At 46.6% G+C, this 17,026-nt stretch overlaps 1 protein-coding gene across 3 annotated transcripts in view; it reads left to right on the plus strand.

Moving 5' to 3' along the window:
* The window catches only part of SPECC1L (sperm antigen with calponin homology and coiled-coil domains 1 like), a 54,324-nt gene that overhangs the window by 34,619 nt on the left and 2,679 nt on the right, over positions 1-17,026 (plus strand). For 2 of the 3 annotated variants that reach the window (XM_039321067.1, XM_039321065.1), the window contains exons 12-15: positions 241-397; positions 6,101-6,203; positions 11,442-11,558; positions 16,711-16,770. In XM_039321067.1, the coding sequence (XP_039177001.1) occupies positions 241-397; positions 6,101-6,203; positions 11,442-11,558; positions 16,711-16,770 (437 nt within the window). The other variant, XM_039321066.1, reaches the window with a different exon arrangement.

Here is a 17,026-nt window from a genome sequence, read left to right on the forward strand (position 1 = left end):
ACTTAAGATCATAGAGTAAGTGCAATGAAATAAAAATGGTTTCTTTCTGAATAACATCTTAAGCTCTTAGAGTATGTTCTTTGAAGTTCTGGAACAAGCATAGATTTTGCTCCTTTGGCCAAACTCAGTGGCAGCAGCATCTACTGTCACCGAGGTTGCTAATGGAACTAAAATGCTCAGATTGCAAATGTAGGATCCAGCATGAAATTGAACACCAGGCTTTCCAATTTTCCATTCAAGTGTCCCGCCGAAGCAGCGAAGAAATCAAACGGGAAATGACCGCTCCCGATGGAACATCTCCAGCCTCCCTTGTAGCAATTGGGACCGCTTCGCCACAACTGTCGCTCTCATCTTCACCAACAGCATCGGTCACTCCTACAACACGGAATCGAATAAGGTACAGCTCATTGCTCCTTTCCATTTGGGCCCTGACCAGCAGAACTACTGAGGTTCATCACTGGGACCCCCCATTGGGCTTCCTAACCCTGACTGGCACCTGCCTCGCCACTTGGGAGCATGTCTGCATTGTTGGAGCATTTGCTGGCCTTTACTTGCGTACTTTTGAAGAATCCCCTGGGCTGGATGCCGGGCATTCTCCCCTCTTGCCTCTGGCTAGTTGCTTTTAATCCACATCATAGTGCAAAAATGCCTCTCTCTCTCATTCCTGTATACTTTGAAATCCGTGGCTGCATCAAGAGTGAATGAGCTTAGTGTGAGCTCCTTAATGGTGGATGAAGCATATTTGGAAGTTAGATACTGCAACAAACAGCGGTCTGAGAGGACCACAATAGTCCATTGAAGGGCTTTAGACATGAGTTCCTGCTCAAATGCTTTGCTGCTCCGGGAAAGAAAAAAAGTCAATTGTTCACATATAACTCTCTTCTTACACTTTTTGGGGGGAATTTTGAACCTCACGTAGTCCAACCCCCCCCATGCTTTGCTAGATGCAATTAGAGCAGTCTTCCAATTAAGTGCTCTTTAAAGAAAAGGTGGTGGTAGCCTTTGAGGAAGATATTCCCTGTTAAGCAACTCTCCACACCTGCGCTTACAGCCGCCAGCCATCCCTACTCTGTTGAGTTGCTTCCCTATATTATCCTCCCAGGTAAGGCAGGAAAAATCAGCGAAGGTCCAGTTAAGCTGATTTATTGCTAATCATGTCAGTGGGCAGGAATACTCTCAATTAATGGGTCAGTACCTGCTTGGAGTTAGATAAGGGTCCAGGGAATTCAAGGAGGGATTGGACTTGGTCTGCTTGTGGCTACGTAGGGATTCTAGGCTGATACCGCTTCATTCCTCCTGCATCTCTCTGGTTCTAGTTTGGTTTTCTGTCAGCACAGAAAACTCTGTCAGCACTTCTTATTTCTGAGGCCATTTACCGTCCTGGATCTTCTGCTCTTCCATTCCCCCTGGTGCTTCTCCTCCTGGTTGTCCTCCCAGCTTGTTTATCAGATTTGTGAGCCTCGGCATTCTCTAGAGGTTCCCAGCAAAATTCTCTTTCTTTTTCAAGTTGAATGACATATGCTGGATAGATTATTTCAAATATGTCTTAATAGTGAAAAAAGAGTTTTCTAGAATATGATGTAGGAATGAGGTAGCTTGATTTATAAAAAAGAATGCTTCTTTTAATGTAGTAAAACTGGCATCTGTTTTTGGTAGCTGCAGCATACTGGTGGTTTGCCTGCTTCAAATATTTATTTATTTTGCTTGTAAGCTGCCCATTCTCCAAGGCTGAAGGTAGCTAACAGTATCAAAATATAAAATATAACCCTGCAAAACCCTAACCTTCAACTTGTCCTGATGTTACTTTGATTTAAACCAGCTCTGTCCAGCTTGTAGTAAAACACACCAGGTTGACAATTACATTGTAAAGAATAGATATTTTATTTTTACCTAACCAGATTTTAATGTGCAGTGCCATCCAATGAAAGAATAGGTTATTAAACAATTTCTGTATGTTTATTTAATATATTAGTATGGGTGTTAAATAATCTATTAGATATGTAAGTATTAAAATAAAGTTATCCTTAGAAATGAAAAACGTATGCCTAAACAATATGCTAGTTAAGGTCTATAATGCCAATATAAAAAACAGTTAAACTGGTTTGGGCTTGGCATGCAGTTGACCTAACAGACAGACTCATTTGTAAGATTAATATTTGTTGTAAACCACTTTTCATTGTGTCCACACAGTTCATTTTATTTGTTTCCTGAAACATTATTTTCAAAACAAAGAACTTGACATAAAATGTGTTCCTCTCTGGAATTTAGAAACAAGCTGTACTGTTCTTTTGCAGTCTTACGGGTAGTTAGATTTTTGTTTTCTTGTTAAAGAAAGATGTGGTTCAGACTTTTTAAAAATATTCTTAACATATGGTTTATGTTCTTATATCCATAGGTATCTAGTTAAAACTCTTATCAACCAGAATCATAGAGGAGGAAGCTTGGCAAAGTAGGGGCGATTCTGGGGAATTCTTGCAGAGGCATTGAAGAGCTTTAGGATTACAGGTTGACTGAAAGGGGCTGCAAAATGAGAATGAAAAATGGATTTGAGCTGAGCTGGGGAGGTGGGACGGATGAAGCTACACCTCATAAAACACAACACGTGCCATTTCCTAATCACATTTTAGCATGCTGGCGACTGCTAAATAGATAGCATCTGCTTCAAAGTAGGGAAAAAAGGATCAAACGAGAGAAGGATATGGTGTTTTGATACTAAGAATATTACAGAATTACAAAAGTTGGGAAAAAAAACAATTGAAGGAGAGTGATGTTTGCAGGTTTTTTTCCTTTTGGTGGGGAAAATATAATGCTTTTCTTTATGTTGAAACATTACGTTGAAACAATTTTACTGCTACTTGAAGACTTAGATTTATATTTTCCAAGCATTTCCTTTCTGAACATGGAAGTCAGATTGGCCAGCACATTTGGAAAGTAAGAGGATCTACAGAAATCATTATTTAGACTTCTGGTTTGTCAGGTGAGATTCTCAGTGCGCAGTTGCTATGAAAACTTGCAAATCTTGGTTTTGAGGGATGTCACAGTTCCTACATGTGATCCTGAGGGACCCCTCTTGGAAAGATTGCATTCTTTGTGGATCAGCAGTTTGCGGTTACTCTTATACATAGAGAAAGGTAGTCCCAACAAAACCGCAGGGAGCCAACAGTGGTCCTTGATTCTTCTGTTTTCAGTTGCAGGTGGAGTTTTATTTATTTATTAAATGTATGCGCTATCCCTGATATGGCAGTTCTGGATTTTGCACACCTCTATAGAAGGTGTGTGTCTATGGTTCGATTAGCAAACCCAACAAAAGGAACCCTCAGGCCAATTAACTCCCAAAAGATAAAATTTTATTGGATACACCATCTTGGAACTGAAGAAGCAAAACCAGCTCTGATTTTTCCCGTGCGAAAGCTTGCCTAGTTAAACAATAGATTCCCTTGTCCCCCAACCCTAACCCCTCGGGTGTTCACATTGTCCAATAATAAAACTTCTTTATGTTATGGGAACAGTTCACTTCTTCATCAAGAATCTGCAGTAGAGTGACCTTGGCGTTTTGGAGGCTCTCACGGTTTGGGAACGGCTTCTTGGCATCCTGTTTCCTTGTTTCGCTTCCCACCCCTGCCCCCTTCTTGTTGGCAAATTGATTAGTGGAAGAAGCTAGAAGGCATATAGCGATTAACTCTTGACAGTGTGCATCAAATGGGAACTGCACTTATGTAGCATTCAGACGAAGTGCGCTGTGGTTCAGAGGTTCAACTCAGGTTGAACCCAGTTCAGCCAAACTAAAACCTGGAACATTGGACTGGTTTCAGCTAAAAAACATCCTAGAGGGGTTTGACCAGCAAGCAGGGCAACGCTGAGGCACCTTCTCTCCACTGCATGGCCTCCGGGTCTTCCTGTCTTTCAGTGTTTCCAGGGTCTTCCTTTCCCTACCTCCCACCGTGCGCCGTCATACTTATGAATCCGAGCACAGCACTTCCAGCTGGCTCTGTTGGAATGCACGGGGAATGCTGGCAGCCACGTCAGGGAGGGTGGGTGAGCTTCGGGCGTTCAAGGCGGAATGGGACAACCCACCTTGGCCAACTCACCACGGCCAATTCACCATGGCCAACTTGCCGCGGGACAGTTTAACAATTCTATTTAATTACTTAAAAAAATATTTTAATTTTTGTCACTCACATTTCATTCTGTCCCTCCTTTGCCATCCTTTCTTTAATGATTCTGTTCCACCATTTCTTTGATAGTAGCATAACTCTTGTCCCGTAGCGAGTTGGCGTGGCCAGTTGTCATAGACCCCATTCAAAGGTGGTGGCCTTTTCCTTGCCCCTCCTCAGTCTCCCCTGGGCCACCTTTTCCTATCTCCTCACAGCCACTGCATGCCACCTGCCTCCCTGTCCTTCAGCCTGCACGCTTCTGGGTCCACGCTAGTGCCCAAGACCAAACCCACAGATTTGGGTCTGGAGCAGGCTTCCTGAAAAGGGCCACACTCCAAATTTTGCTCCTGCCTAGTTAAATACAAAAAAAAAAACAGGTTTGCAAGGAGGCTAAAACAAGCTTCTTGCAGTTCTCTGCCACTTCCGAAATTGGGCGATAGAAAGCAATTCCCTGAAGACTAACCTTTCTCCAACTAGAGCTGCAGGAGGAGCAGCACCCTCGGCCGATCCCAGGAAGCATAAGCAGATCCCAATGTGGTTGGTCCTTGGACCGGAAATGTCAAGGCTGGACTAAGAATTGGAAAAGTACCCTGGAAGAAGGCAACAAAACAACTGCCACGCTGTATGGTGTGGTATTGGCCCATTCCACACACTGCCAACGGATGGGCCTCTTCCTTGAAACTGGACTGTCCGACGGGACCTGAGAAGCGTGCGTTTCGGTTAGAGCCCCCACCTTCTGGAACAGCCCCCCCCCCCCGATACACGGCTGGCCCTAGGAAGACATTCCAACCCTGGGGCCCCACCTGGAGGGGAGCAGTAATTGCCCGTTACTCAACCTTGGCTGGTTGAAGAAGTGTGGCTTTCAACTTCCAGGGGAAATCTGGGAATTGATGTCCAGCCATCTTCAAGTGGCCAAGGGTGAGAAACACTGGCCTATTGTGGCTTTTGTTTTGGATTTTCATTTCATGGTTTATTTTGCTTTCTTGTCTTTAGGTTTATTGTAAACTACCTAGAGCCACATGGCATATAAATGCCTTACATAAATTAAGATTAACTTTAAAAGAAAACAGCACGAATCCCAAAGATCTGAGGAGTTTCCCTCTCCACGTTTGAAATGAATGGAGTTTGGCAGTAAACAGCGGCCTGCTTCTCCTGCTCATTTGAAGGCAATTGGCACAGGAGGGGGTCCTCCTTGATCTGGCCACGGCACTGCCAGATGGCTGTACATTTCCGGTCCTGTTATGTCTTCCTTTCTTTTTTCTTAAGGGAAAAGGTTTGAGAAGAACAAGCCCTATGAAATGTGGTCTTTTTGTGGGGTTGCTGTCTCAAACTTTGTCCCCTCCCCCACCTTTCCAGCCTCCTGGGACTTGAAGCTCAGGGCATCTGGGAGAGGCGCTTAAGGGAGCCTGGCTGCTCCAGGGCTGCTGCCTCTGTTTGGTTCCCGCCTGGCCTCTGCTTCTTGGCCAGGGAACAGGGAGGCCTCCCCTTGTGCGAGAGGACCTCTCCGTGTCTCAAGATTATTGCAGGAGATTTGAGGAGGTGGGCTATTTTCCAGGGTGGTGGCCACCACCTGCGTTGCCTCAGTACAGGGTGTCTCTCGGCAATGAACGCCCCAACCGGTCAATGTGACATTCCGAACCAGGCAGGGAGATTTTATCAGTTGATTCTCTAAATTCGAAGTAAAGTTTAGGAACACTTCATGTTTACATCTCATGTATATGTATCAAGTGTTTCTGACTGTGATTCCGTGAGTGTGGGGGGAAATGCCCGCTCTGCCCCCATTTCCCCAAATCTGCCCCAGTGTGCCGAGCGACCCGCCCAGCCTGCTGCAGCCTCCTAGGCCAGGGCGCTCCTGGTGACGGAAGGGGCTCCCCACGCAGGTGGCGCATCTCGGTGTTTGGGGGGGCTTTGATTTTTGCTGAATGAAACTGTTCCTTCCTTTCTAGAGAGGAGAGGAAAGACCCCCTGTCTGCCCTGGCGAGGGAGTACGGGGGCTCCAAGAGAAACGCTCTGCTGAAGTGGTGCCAGAAGAAGACGGAGGGCTACGAGGTAAGCGTGGCTGGGCCTCTGCCAGGAGCCCAGGTGGGGGGGAGAGCCGGGCGGAGGGCAGCGAGGCTGTGCCACACTCCGCCACCTCGGTCGCGGGAGAGCCAGGATGTCCTGTGCTTGCAGGAACAGATCCTGTGCATCCCAGCTGAACAATTATTAATAGCTACTCTAGTTACTTTGCACAAGGTAAATATCTTTCCTGACAGAGTAGCTGACACTCTGAAATGGCTGTTTTCTCTTCACACGTATGTGAAGAGAAAGCGCGCGGAATGGAACCTCTCAGTCGGACAAATAAAAGGCAGCCGAGACTTGGAATAATCTCTGCTGGTCTCTTAGACCGTGGAAGTTTATTCCCTACTCAAAAGAACCGCACGGCAGTCCTCTCGTTCTGTGCTGTCCTTTGGGTTTTTCAGAAAGAGAGCCTGGGAACCATGAAGGCTGCTCATTTTAATCAGTGCTATCAAAAATCTGGAGATGCCGAAATGGAGCGCCGCGTTCTGAAGCTCTTCCGTCTGGATCTGCAGTTCGGAGCGGGTGTTGTGTCTGAATATCAGGTCTTCTTTGTAGGCAGGCAGAGATTCACACGGCTGCTTTAAGCAGAATCGCTCCCTGCCCTCTCCTGTTTCTATGGTTGTGGAATGAATGGGGGGGAGGGGGGTGTTGTGTCCTGTATCACTTAGCAATGGCAATTTCCAGTCCCAACAGATACACAACAGAATGTCCACAGTAAAGAATCAAAATAAAAATAATATTTCTAAGAACGAACAGAATCAGTGTTCAACAGTACAGTGTAAAATGTTTTGTCGTACAAATCATCTTTGAATCGCATGTGGACCAGCGGGGGAGGGGGGAGGGGTGATTCCGCTTGAGCGGCTGGCAAGATCGCACATGCGCGCAGCTCCATTTGTGCAAGTGGTGTGCACATTTGCTCATGCAGATGGAGTGCATGTACTCACCCACTGCTTGTGCAAGTGGGGGGGTGTGCACGTGTGCTCCTCCACCATTTCCGCGGCCCGGTTGCAAACACCCCCCGGCCACGGTCCAGAAGTCGGGGACCCCTGAGTTAGTGGAATGATGTTAATTAACATATGTCCTCCCCATGATTATTGGCATGCTGGTTGTGAGGTCACTTGTGTTAGAAAATGTTTTAAAATATTTATCTTTTATTTTTATCAAACAATCCTAAAAACAGTTAATTGCAGCGCTTAAAAATCAATGGAATCTGAATAATAATAACTTTTTTCAGATTCTTTAAAAATGGTCTAACAGGAACGATTCTTCTAACTTCTCCAGGCCCATTAAATCATTTATGCCAGATTCTTAAATGCTCCAAACTCATTCCACAGCTAACCTGCGGGCACCGATCGCTTTGCCGTTCACTTGCCTGGTTGCCTGGTATTTTTAAGCAGCTGCCACTGTGGCTGTCTTGGTTTCTGGGGAGAGATCTCGGCCTCATGCAGTTGTCGGTCAACACTTCCTCCTTTTTGCTATGGAACGAAAGAATGGACTTTTCCTATATACATTGGTATCTGGCTCCATGCAATTTTGCAAAACTATTAAAAATATAAGCCGATGAGTGAGTCTCGGCACTAGCCTCGGCCCCCACGGCTAGCATTAATAATTTTTACTGCTACCCAAAGAGGGATTTAATTATTGTATATTTTCTCAGTATACCATAAAGACAGAATTTGCCTAACTGCCATCCAGTTAATAAACATATGCTTGATTTCTATACCATAATATTTACTTTGGATGCATTCAGAGAATACTTTGGCCCCAAAATACCCTTGTTTAGACTGGGATATGCTCCCGTTCGATCTGAGTATTTTCAGTGATCGTCAGCTTCCCAGGTTTTTGTTGCATCAAATGCTTCTGTGCCAATTGAGGTCATTGCAGGAGCCTAAGGATTAAAGCAGTAACTACAATCAAGTGAGGTGCCCTAAAAGCTCTTCAGTCCAGGTTTCTGAAAGCCATCCTGGCTCAACACAAAGGCTGAGCCTGGCTGCGTCTCCCCCCATGGAGCCGTTTCCCCAAAGCTCATTTCTCAGGGGGAGTCCTGGGGTCATCTTGCCCTCCTAAAAGGGTTTTTTTTTTTATCGCTGGGAAGGCAAACTGACTCTAGGCAGCTGGCATATTCTTTCTTCTCACTCCAGACAGTGTCATACCTCAACCCAGATAAAGTCTTAATTGAATTTAAACAGAATTTGAGCTATAGCCTTACAAAAATATGGCTTAAAAACACCTGCCATTATTATGGTCCTCTTGTAGATTCTCCATTGTCCTATATAATATGCTGCCTGTTCCGTACAAGATTTTTTTTCCCTTTTCTCAAATTGGTTTGTTTTGGAGACTCGAGGCAAATATCCCGGCCTCCTGTGGAGCTACCTTACGTATGTCTGCTCAGATGCAGAGGCCAAGTAACTGCTGTGCCCATTGTGCTATCCTTGGCCTCTGACGTCCATAACTCATCGCTTAGACATTGTAGTTGTCTTTCTGATCAGGAGATTAGTCCTGCTTCAACAAGATCTGCCCTATGGGAGCAACACCATAAAGGTTGCCAAGTTTCTAGCAATAGCTGTGGCTCAGAGAGATGAGTTGATACCCTGTTCTCAACGTGAACTGTTTCAGATGTGGGGGGTTTTCCCCATGTCCTAAATGTTGCGCCTCTGTTTTATGGGTCTGGGACTGTAACCAAAAAAAGTAAATATATTCAGAGAAGGTTGAGACTTGAGCTCAAATTTGTCTGATACTCCCATGATTAATAGCGTGGACAGCCCAGTGCTCTGAGTGTGGATTTTCTGCACCGAGTCAGGTCTTGCAATAGGGAGCCTGCGAGGCTCAGACCTCAGGACTCGTTGAATGTTATTGTGTTTGTTCAGAGAATGAAGCCTTCATCGTGGAGTTACCTGTTTCATTTCATAATCTCAGTGCCACGTATCTATAAAATGGTGTTTCTGGCAGATCTAACACCAGTTAGATACAACTCTGTTAGGAAAGTACCTCTTCAGCAAAGGGCTAAGAAATTAATGTTTGTTTTTATACTTTTGTTTTTCTTAATGAAGTCAAGTGGTTTAGAGTATTATAAATCCCAAACAGGCACTTTAAAGAGGGTTATAGTGAGCTAAAGTTGAAATATTGGGTTGCAGTGAACTCTGTGGCTAGGAAAAGAGTGGGGGACAATTCCAAAAATTCTGACACCACTTGGAATCATCTTATGGGGAAGGGAGTTAATTTTCTTTGCCTTGTATCTTTTATATTTAGATAGATTTTTTTAAACAAGATATGTCTATAAAAAGATAGGTTTATTCATGGTTCTTTTGTTTTGTTCTATTTTTTTTTACAAATGTGTAGCTGTAGATGGTCCAAATTCAGCAAATTGTGCATTTATTTCTGGAGGATTTGTTTTTCCCATTTATATTGTGACTACATTTTCCCAGCCTTCTAATCAGTCTGCAGCTTCCATTAACGGGCAGTAAATCCATCAGATTGTTTCTGTAGCTATCAAATGTCACTGTAGTTTTCTGACATTCTGAGACACATTTCCATTCAAAATAGAAAGGAACAAATAAAATAATGTTGTCAGAGAAGAATTGTCTGGCTAGCAAATACATAAACCAACCTGACGTCCATTTGTAATAATGGAATTAATCCTGCATGCAGAGAAATACAAGTGCTTACTGTTGGTTGGCAATAGTTATCTATACTGACATTTCTGTGCTGACAAATATATTTAATTGAGAAAAAAAAACTTAGCAGCGTGTGTAGCCGATTTCTCAGTGGTCTCTCAGCATTGTGCTAGATACCTCATGCCCTCGTGTTTGAGCATCGCCCAGAGAGAGATAAGACCTCGGCATTTAGTTGTCGGTGGCTTAGCAAATTGAGCAAACATGGAGGGTAGCAAGGTTGCCATCGGTCAGCAGTTCTTCCATAAACTGGCTGTAACCTTATTACAGGCTCCTTCGCAGAAATGTTCATCTACCTTCGCTCGCTTAGAATTAACGCTAAGCGCAGTTGGGCACTTGCCAGCAACCTTAAATAGGTGAGATGATCTCATATAAGCCCCCAAAACAGGGGACGTTTACACCCTGCCGGATGTATGTATGGGATCAAGAACCTGAGTAAACTCCAGGGCTGCCAAAGGTTACTGACTAGGGCAGAGATTCCCTCTGGATGGGCTTGAGCGCTAAGCATGTTCTCACCATCTACGAGACAAACGAAATCAGGCAAGGGCACGTCCACATCCTGCTTTCTCATTCCAGCCCCTGTGTTTGTAAGAATCTCATATCCTTTCTAAAAAGCCACATTCAATTGTTTTAAAAAATCCCATTGTGTAGCTGCGTCAGCTTCAGACTCCTCACATACAACCTGAGATCTTGTGGGGATCAGAGGGATGGAAGGGATGTCTTCTCCGCTGCTCTTCTGGGGCTTTAATCTGACCCCAGGACGCCCAAGGCTGCCTCGGGAGAGAAGAACCCAAGTTTTAGGTGTTTTCTGTGACAAAGCAAAACTTTTCTCTTCAGTGGTTCGTGGAAATACTGTCTGGCTGAAAGAGGCTCCTCTTCTGTAAACCCAGCATTTAATACTACTATTTTGCTTGATAAAACCCTGAAGCCACAGGGTCAGAAATGATGCAGACAGAACCTGACCCAGGGTCAGTGGAGGGCAGAAGGATGCCTGCGTGACCAGAACCCCAAAGAGAAGCAGAAGGAGGCGGCATTCCTCCCTCCCGTATCTGGGACAACGTCAGGGACGGTTCTCATCATCCCAGAGGGCCAGGCTTGGAGGAAGAGCAGGCAGGCAGGCAGGGCATCCCTTGATCCAGAGACACAGCAGGAATTTTGAAGCAGAGAAACATCCATCTGTCCATCCATCCATCAGGGATGCTCCAATTGGGTTTCCTGTTCCGAGCAGGATGCAGATTGTCTTTGTTTGCTTAAGGGATTCTTGGAGGCTAGCAGCCCATGGTCCCCTCACTGGAGTGTTGCCTGGGGTGAAATGGGTGACCCCAGATTGTCCAGAAAAGAGGCTTTAGCAGGAGACTCTTGTGTCTCTGCAACGTATTCCCTCTCCCCTGTGTTTTTCTCTCCCCCACCAATGTAAACTTTTATACTCCATTGTTTCTGTTTGCTTGCTGTTCAGTTTTCTCTTTCCTTGTGTTTTGGGCCTAAGGATATAAGCCCCTTGCTCGCTCCTAGAAGACAGGCTTTCTCTTACCTACTTTGTTTTCCCCCATTTCAGAATATCGATATCACCAACTTCAGCAGCAGCTGGAACGATGGCTTGGCGTTCTGTGCCGTTCTCCATACTTACCTCCCAGCACACATTCCCTACCAGGAGCTGAACAGCCAGGACAAGGTACGCTGCTTGGCCTAGGCCAGACACCTCCTTTCTAGGCACAGCCCTCGCAGCTCCCTTCTTCACCTCCTTTTTGTACGTCTGCAGTTCTTTCGCTTAGTGTGGATAGTTGTCAACTTACGACCGCACCTGGGATGGGAAATTCAGTCGTAAGTTGTTGTGGTCACAGGGCAAGGCGCCCGCCTTACTTGTTTACTGTTTTTAGGGTAGTCATTAAGCAAATTGCAGGGTTGTTAGTCCAAATCACGTGGTTATTAAGCAAATCCATTTTCCCAAATGGGCAAAAAAACGACACAAATGGCAGTTGTGTGACCGTGGGAGGCTGCAAACAGTCGTAAACATGAGCTGGTCAATAAGCACCCGAAATGTGGGCAGGTGACTGGAGGGGCAGCCCAGTGTTTCACTGCAGCCAGAAGTGTCGTAAAGCAGCCTTTCCAAGGCTGTCATAACCTTGACGGTCATTAAATGACCAACCATAAATCAAGGACTACCTGCAGGAACACCTTCCTTTTCTTAAATTGCAACGTATTTATTTAAATGCTCTGGGCGAAGTACAGTTTTTACGAATAAATGGCTGGATGGGACGTGGTGTGATTCTGAGCCTCGTTTGTGGGCCAAGCCACCTCCCGAAAGAAGGCAAATGCGCCTGTCCCGGGCTAATGTTGCAAGATCGAATCCTCGTCGATGAGGGGACCAGAGGCTTACTCTTCCAAGCGTTCAGACGTGTGCTGGAACTTCTGCCTACCGGAATGTGTGCTTTGGGCTATCCTGTGGGTTGAATTTATGTGGAGCCTTCCGGTTGGTTGGTTGGTGTGCTGATGGCTGGTGATTGGCTGTCTTTTCCTTGTGCTGTCAAGGAAGCACACGCCCCTTCCAACAAACAGCTGAGAAAATGTATTTTGTAATTTCCATTTCTTCTGTGTTTAGCTTAACCTTCAGACATAGCCAAGTTTGTTTATTTAGCATGTGTGTGTAGTCAATCATCCCACTAAAATGTGACTCTGGGCAGTGTACAGACTGCAGCAGTTAAGATGACATAATGTAAAAACAGTTCAAAATAATTTTTTTAAAAAAAACCCAAATAGTGGGAGAACAGCAGTCACTTGATCTTACACAGCCACCTTTATGACTCCTCATGGGATCCAAGTTTTAAGAACCTTCTGGAAGGCTAATTAAGATGGACCCCGGGAGGAAAGGACATTCCAGAGGATGGGGGCCACAGCAGAAAAGTCATCCCACCCGGAGCTCTTTTGGAGACCCCACATGCCCCTCCTGTTGGTCTTGGTGCATTTGGTAGGCGTGAGGAAGAAGGGGGGGGGAGTCCCGTGCCATGTAGGGATTTGAATTGCGCCTGGAAGCCAAGTGGCAGCCAGTGCAGCCTTCAGAAGACAGGTGTGGCATGTGGGAAGTGCCTGGGCAGCTGTGGTCTGTGCAAGCCGAAGCTTCAGAATGTAGTCCCAGTACGCATCTGCAGAAGACCGAGGGGTGAGTGGCCATGAGTGGGAAAAAGGGCGCAACTGCTGCAGAACATGAAGTTGTGCAAAGGCCCACCTAGCCACGGCTGCCACCCACAGCTCAAGCAGATGCCATGAGTCTACAGAGACCCCCAGATTGCCCAGATTGTGTGTCTGGGCTCCACCCCGTGAAGTATCCAGGGTGATAAATTCCCCAGGCCAGAAGGGCCAAAACACAGAGGTCTCGCTAGGGCTGAGCTGCAGCCTGTGGTTCTCCATCCAGCCCCACAGTCTCCAGAAAGCAGGACAAGACCTCGGCCGCACTGCGTAGCTCAGCAGGGCAGAAGGATATGCTTGAATATCATCAGCATGTTGGTGACGCCTCATCCTTTGGGGATGGATGAGCACACCTACCGTAGCAGCTTCATGCCGATGCTAAGGAGGAGGAGGGAGAGTGCTGACCTTGGCAGCACCCCATGGCACGGGCTGAGACTGGGGCCTCTCACTCCCAGTTAACACCAACGGGCTCCAGCCTCACAGAAAAGAAGGGAAGCAGCACAATACTCCCAGCCCACAGCGCCGATCCAGAAGGACACCACGGTCGATGGTACCTAAGGCCAGCGAGAGGTCAAGAAGAGCGAGGGCAGATCTCTACCGCCAGAGATCATCTATATGTGCCACCAGTGCCAACTCCGTCCCATACCCAGCCCTGAGTCCCAACTGAAAGGAGAGCTGATGATCCATCCGGGGCCCTCTGAAGCTGCCGCCCAGTCACCTCCTCCCCAGCCTTCCCTAAAGGTTCGACTAGAGCAGGGGTGTCAAACTGCCGGCCGGTGGGCCGGATGCGTCACGCGGAAGCCGCGCCCATCCCCTTGCCGGCAATGGCAAAACTGTCCCAATATATTGCACGACATCACATGACGTCATGAGTTTGACATGTCTGGACTAGAGATTTGAAAGCAGTTAAAATCGGTCCGCTAGAGAGATCCAGCAGTGGCTTCTTGGGAGGGGAGGGGGGTGTTAGGCAAAGGAACACTCAGAAAAGAGATCACCAAGGATTCTGCTAGGATCCAGTCACCTGACTCTCAGGCAGCCTTAACTAGCTGGGGGGATCTGAGGAGGGGTGGCTGGCCTGCCCACTTCCCCAGGCCCAAAAGGAAGTAGGCAAGGCTGCACCCCAGTCACTTCCTCTCCACCTGCATCCTAGCAGGCCCCCCGCTTGGAACAGACTGAAGTGACTGTGTCTGAGGGAGGCTCTGCAAATGTAAATGCCTCCCATCTCACTATCACTACCCAAAAGGACTCTGGTGGCTTTCATTTAAAGAGGAGAGCAACGAAGATGATCAGGGCACTGGAGGCTAAAACGTATGAAGAAAGGTTGCAGGAATTGGGTACGTCTAATTTAATGAAATGAAGGACACGATCGCAGCCTTCCAATATCTCAGGGGCTGCCACAAAGAACAGAGCGAGTCAAGCTATTCTCCAAAGCGCCTGAAGGCAGGACAAGAAGCAAAGGAGAGAAGCAGCCTGGAACTAAGGAGGAATTTCCTGACAATGAGAACAATTAACCAGTGGAAGGGCTGGCCTCCAGAAGTCCTGGGTGCTCCAACAGCCATTTATTTTATTTTATTTATTTATTTTATGAGACTTGTATACCACTTTAAGTGCAAGCACTCTCTAAGCGGTGTACACCAGTAAGCAATGTATATATATATATTTACATTGCCCCCAACAATCTGGGTCCTCATTTTACCTACCCCGGAAGGATGGAAGGCTGAGTCAACCTTGAGCCGGTGAGATTTGAACCGCTGACCTGCTGAACACAGTCAGCTAAAGTGGCCTGCAGTACTGCACTCTAACTGCTGCGCCACCTCGGCTTTGTCCTTGATGATATAGGGTCTCATACTTGAGCAGGGGGTTGGACTAGATGACCTCCAAGGTCCTTTCCAACTCTGTTACTCTGTGAAGCCACAAGGGGAGAAGATGCTTTCCTCAGCCACCATTGGTAACACTTGAGCGCAAATTGTTACTGTTTTTTAAATTTATTTCTTGCTCCCTTGAAGTTTAAATGATTTATGAGAGAACAGTAAAGGTATCTTAAGTAAATCTAACTATTTAAGACAATAACGGAAAACTTTATTGTGGACAAGCAAGCTATCAAAATGCCCAGCAGGATGAACAGGCAGAGGCTCTCTTAGCTTTCTGAGAAGGAGCCATGGCGGCAAAAGGGGAGGGGACAGATCTGGCAGCCTTTTCTCCGACTAACAAATGCTATGAAAAAGCTGCTTGTCTCCCGATTTCCTTCCCCCCCCCCCCTAGACTGACGGGCTTTCTTCTGAGTTATGGGATTCAAAGAAAGATCAGGGGCTGCCTGGACCCAGGGAGGACTCTCCAAAACAGTGAAGAGAAAAAAGGAGGCCTGGAAGAAAAGAGGGGAAAGAAAGGTGTGTGTGTGTGTGTGTGTGTGTTTGGTAAATTCAGATTTGTATTGGAGGAAAAAGCCTTTTCCTGGAGAGCCCAGGCCAGTCCTGCGTGAGCCGAGAGGTCGTCTTCACGGACTGGGGTTAGTTTTGCTGACTGAGAAAGGCTCCTGAGGGGCTATTAATAAAAGACATTTCCACCCTGAAAAAATGCCATTTGGAGCCTCTGGAGTGCCGGGAAAGTGACCCTCCTGCCTTCCTCCCGGGCTCCCTCCCTCCGTGGGCCCTGCCTGCGCTTCCTTCCTCACCGCAGCTTCTCCGCTTGTCACAGGACTGGCCCGTCTTCATCTCCAGCAGCCTTCTGCCCCTCGACTTCTGCAGCGACAAGATCTCCCACAAGCATATTTAACAGAATAACAGTTGGAAGGGACCTTGGAGGTCTTCTAGTCCAACCCCATTCTCTGGCAGGAAACCCTGTACTATTTCTGACAAAGGGTTGTCCAATCTCTTCTTATAAACTTCCACTGTTGGAGCATTCACAAGTTCTGGAGGCAAGTTGTTCCACTGACTAATTGTTCTAACTCTCAAATCCCCAAAGATCCATTTTGGGGAGGGTTGAAACTGTCTGTTACAAATTTTCAGTGAAATTTCTTTAAGGGAAAAATACATTTTATTTCCATTAGAGAATTTTTGATAAATTGTGAAAGGCGAAGGACCCTGCAAAAATTATGTAAAAGTGTACAGGTAGTACTAATAGAGGAGAGTGTTTGTAACTCAGGGCTCCTTGGCGCTCTCTGGGCTGGCTTGTTTTCTTGCAGACGTTTCATTACCCAAACTAGCCCTGATGATGTTAACCTAGTTTGGGCAATGAAACGCCTGCAAGAAAACAAGCCAGCTCAAAGAGCGCCAAGGAGCCCCCGTGCGCAGGTAGTGCTCGACTCTCAACCATTCGCTTAGTGACCGTTCTAAGTTACAACAGCATGGGGAAAAGTGACTTTTTGGATCGTTCTTCACACTTGCGGCCATTGGAGCATCCCCAGGGTCACGTCATGAAAATTTGAGCGCTTGGCAACCGGCACGGACTTAACAACTGTGGCAAAAAGGTTGAAAAATGGAGCAAAACTAAACAGATGCTTTGCTTAGCAACAGAAACATTGGGCTCAATTGGGGTCATAAGTTGAGGACCATCTAGCAGTGATTAGGAGGGAAGACCTTTAAGCCATTTTTGGTATTTAAGTTATTTGCTGTGCAGTTACTGTGACTTCACTCTTGTTTCAGAGAAGAAACTTCACGCTGGCTTTCCAGGCAGCTGAGAGCGTTGGCATCAAATCCACTTTGGTAAGCCCTTGCAAGGATGATCTCTCTCCCTCTCCCTCCCTCCCCCCCAACCCACAAGGAAGACTGATGACATCACAAGCGACTGCTCTCTTTGCAGATGAGTGCTGAAGCCGCTTCACACAAATCAGGAGCACAGGCTGCCTGAATGCTAGTCAGGGCCTTGGTGTCAGGAAGGCGGCTGGCCCTGACCTGCTTTCAGCTGCAGCCTTCTCCGGCTTTTTCGCAAAAAGTAGCTACACCTGTTCTCTCTTCATCA

Source organism: Crotalus tigris, unplaced genomic scaffold (genome assembly GCF_016545835.1).
Source record: "Crotalus tigris isolate CLP2741 ecotype Arizona unplaced genomic scaffold, ASM1654583v1 scf7180000023720.1715460, whole genome shotgun sequence".
Taxonomy (NCBI): Eukaryota; Metazoa; Chordata; class Lepidosauria; order Squamata; family Viperidae; genus Crotalus; species Crotalus tigris.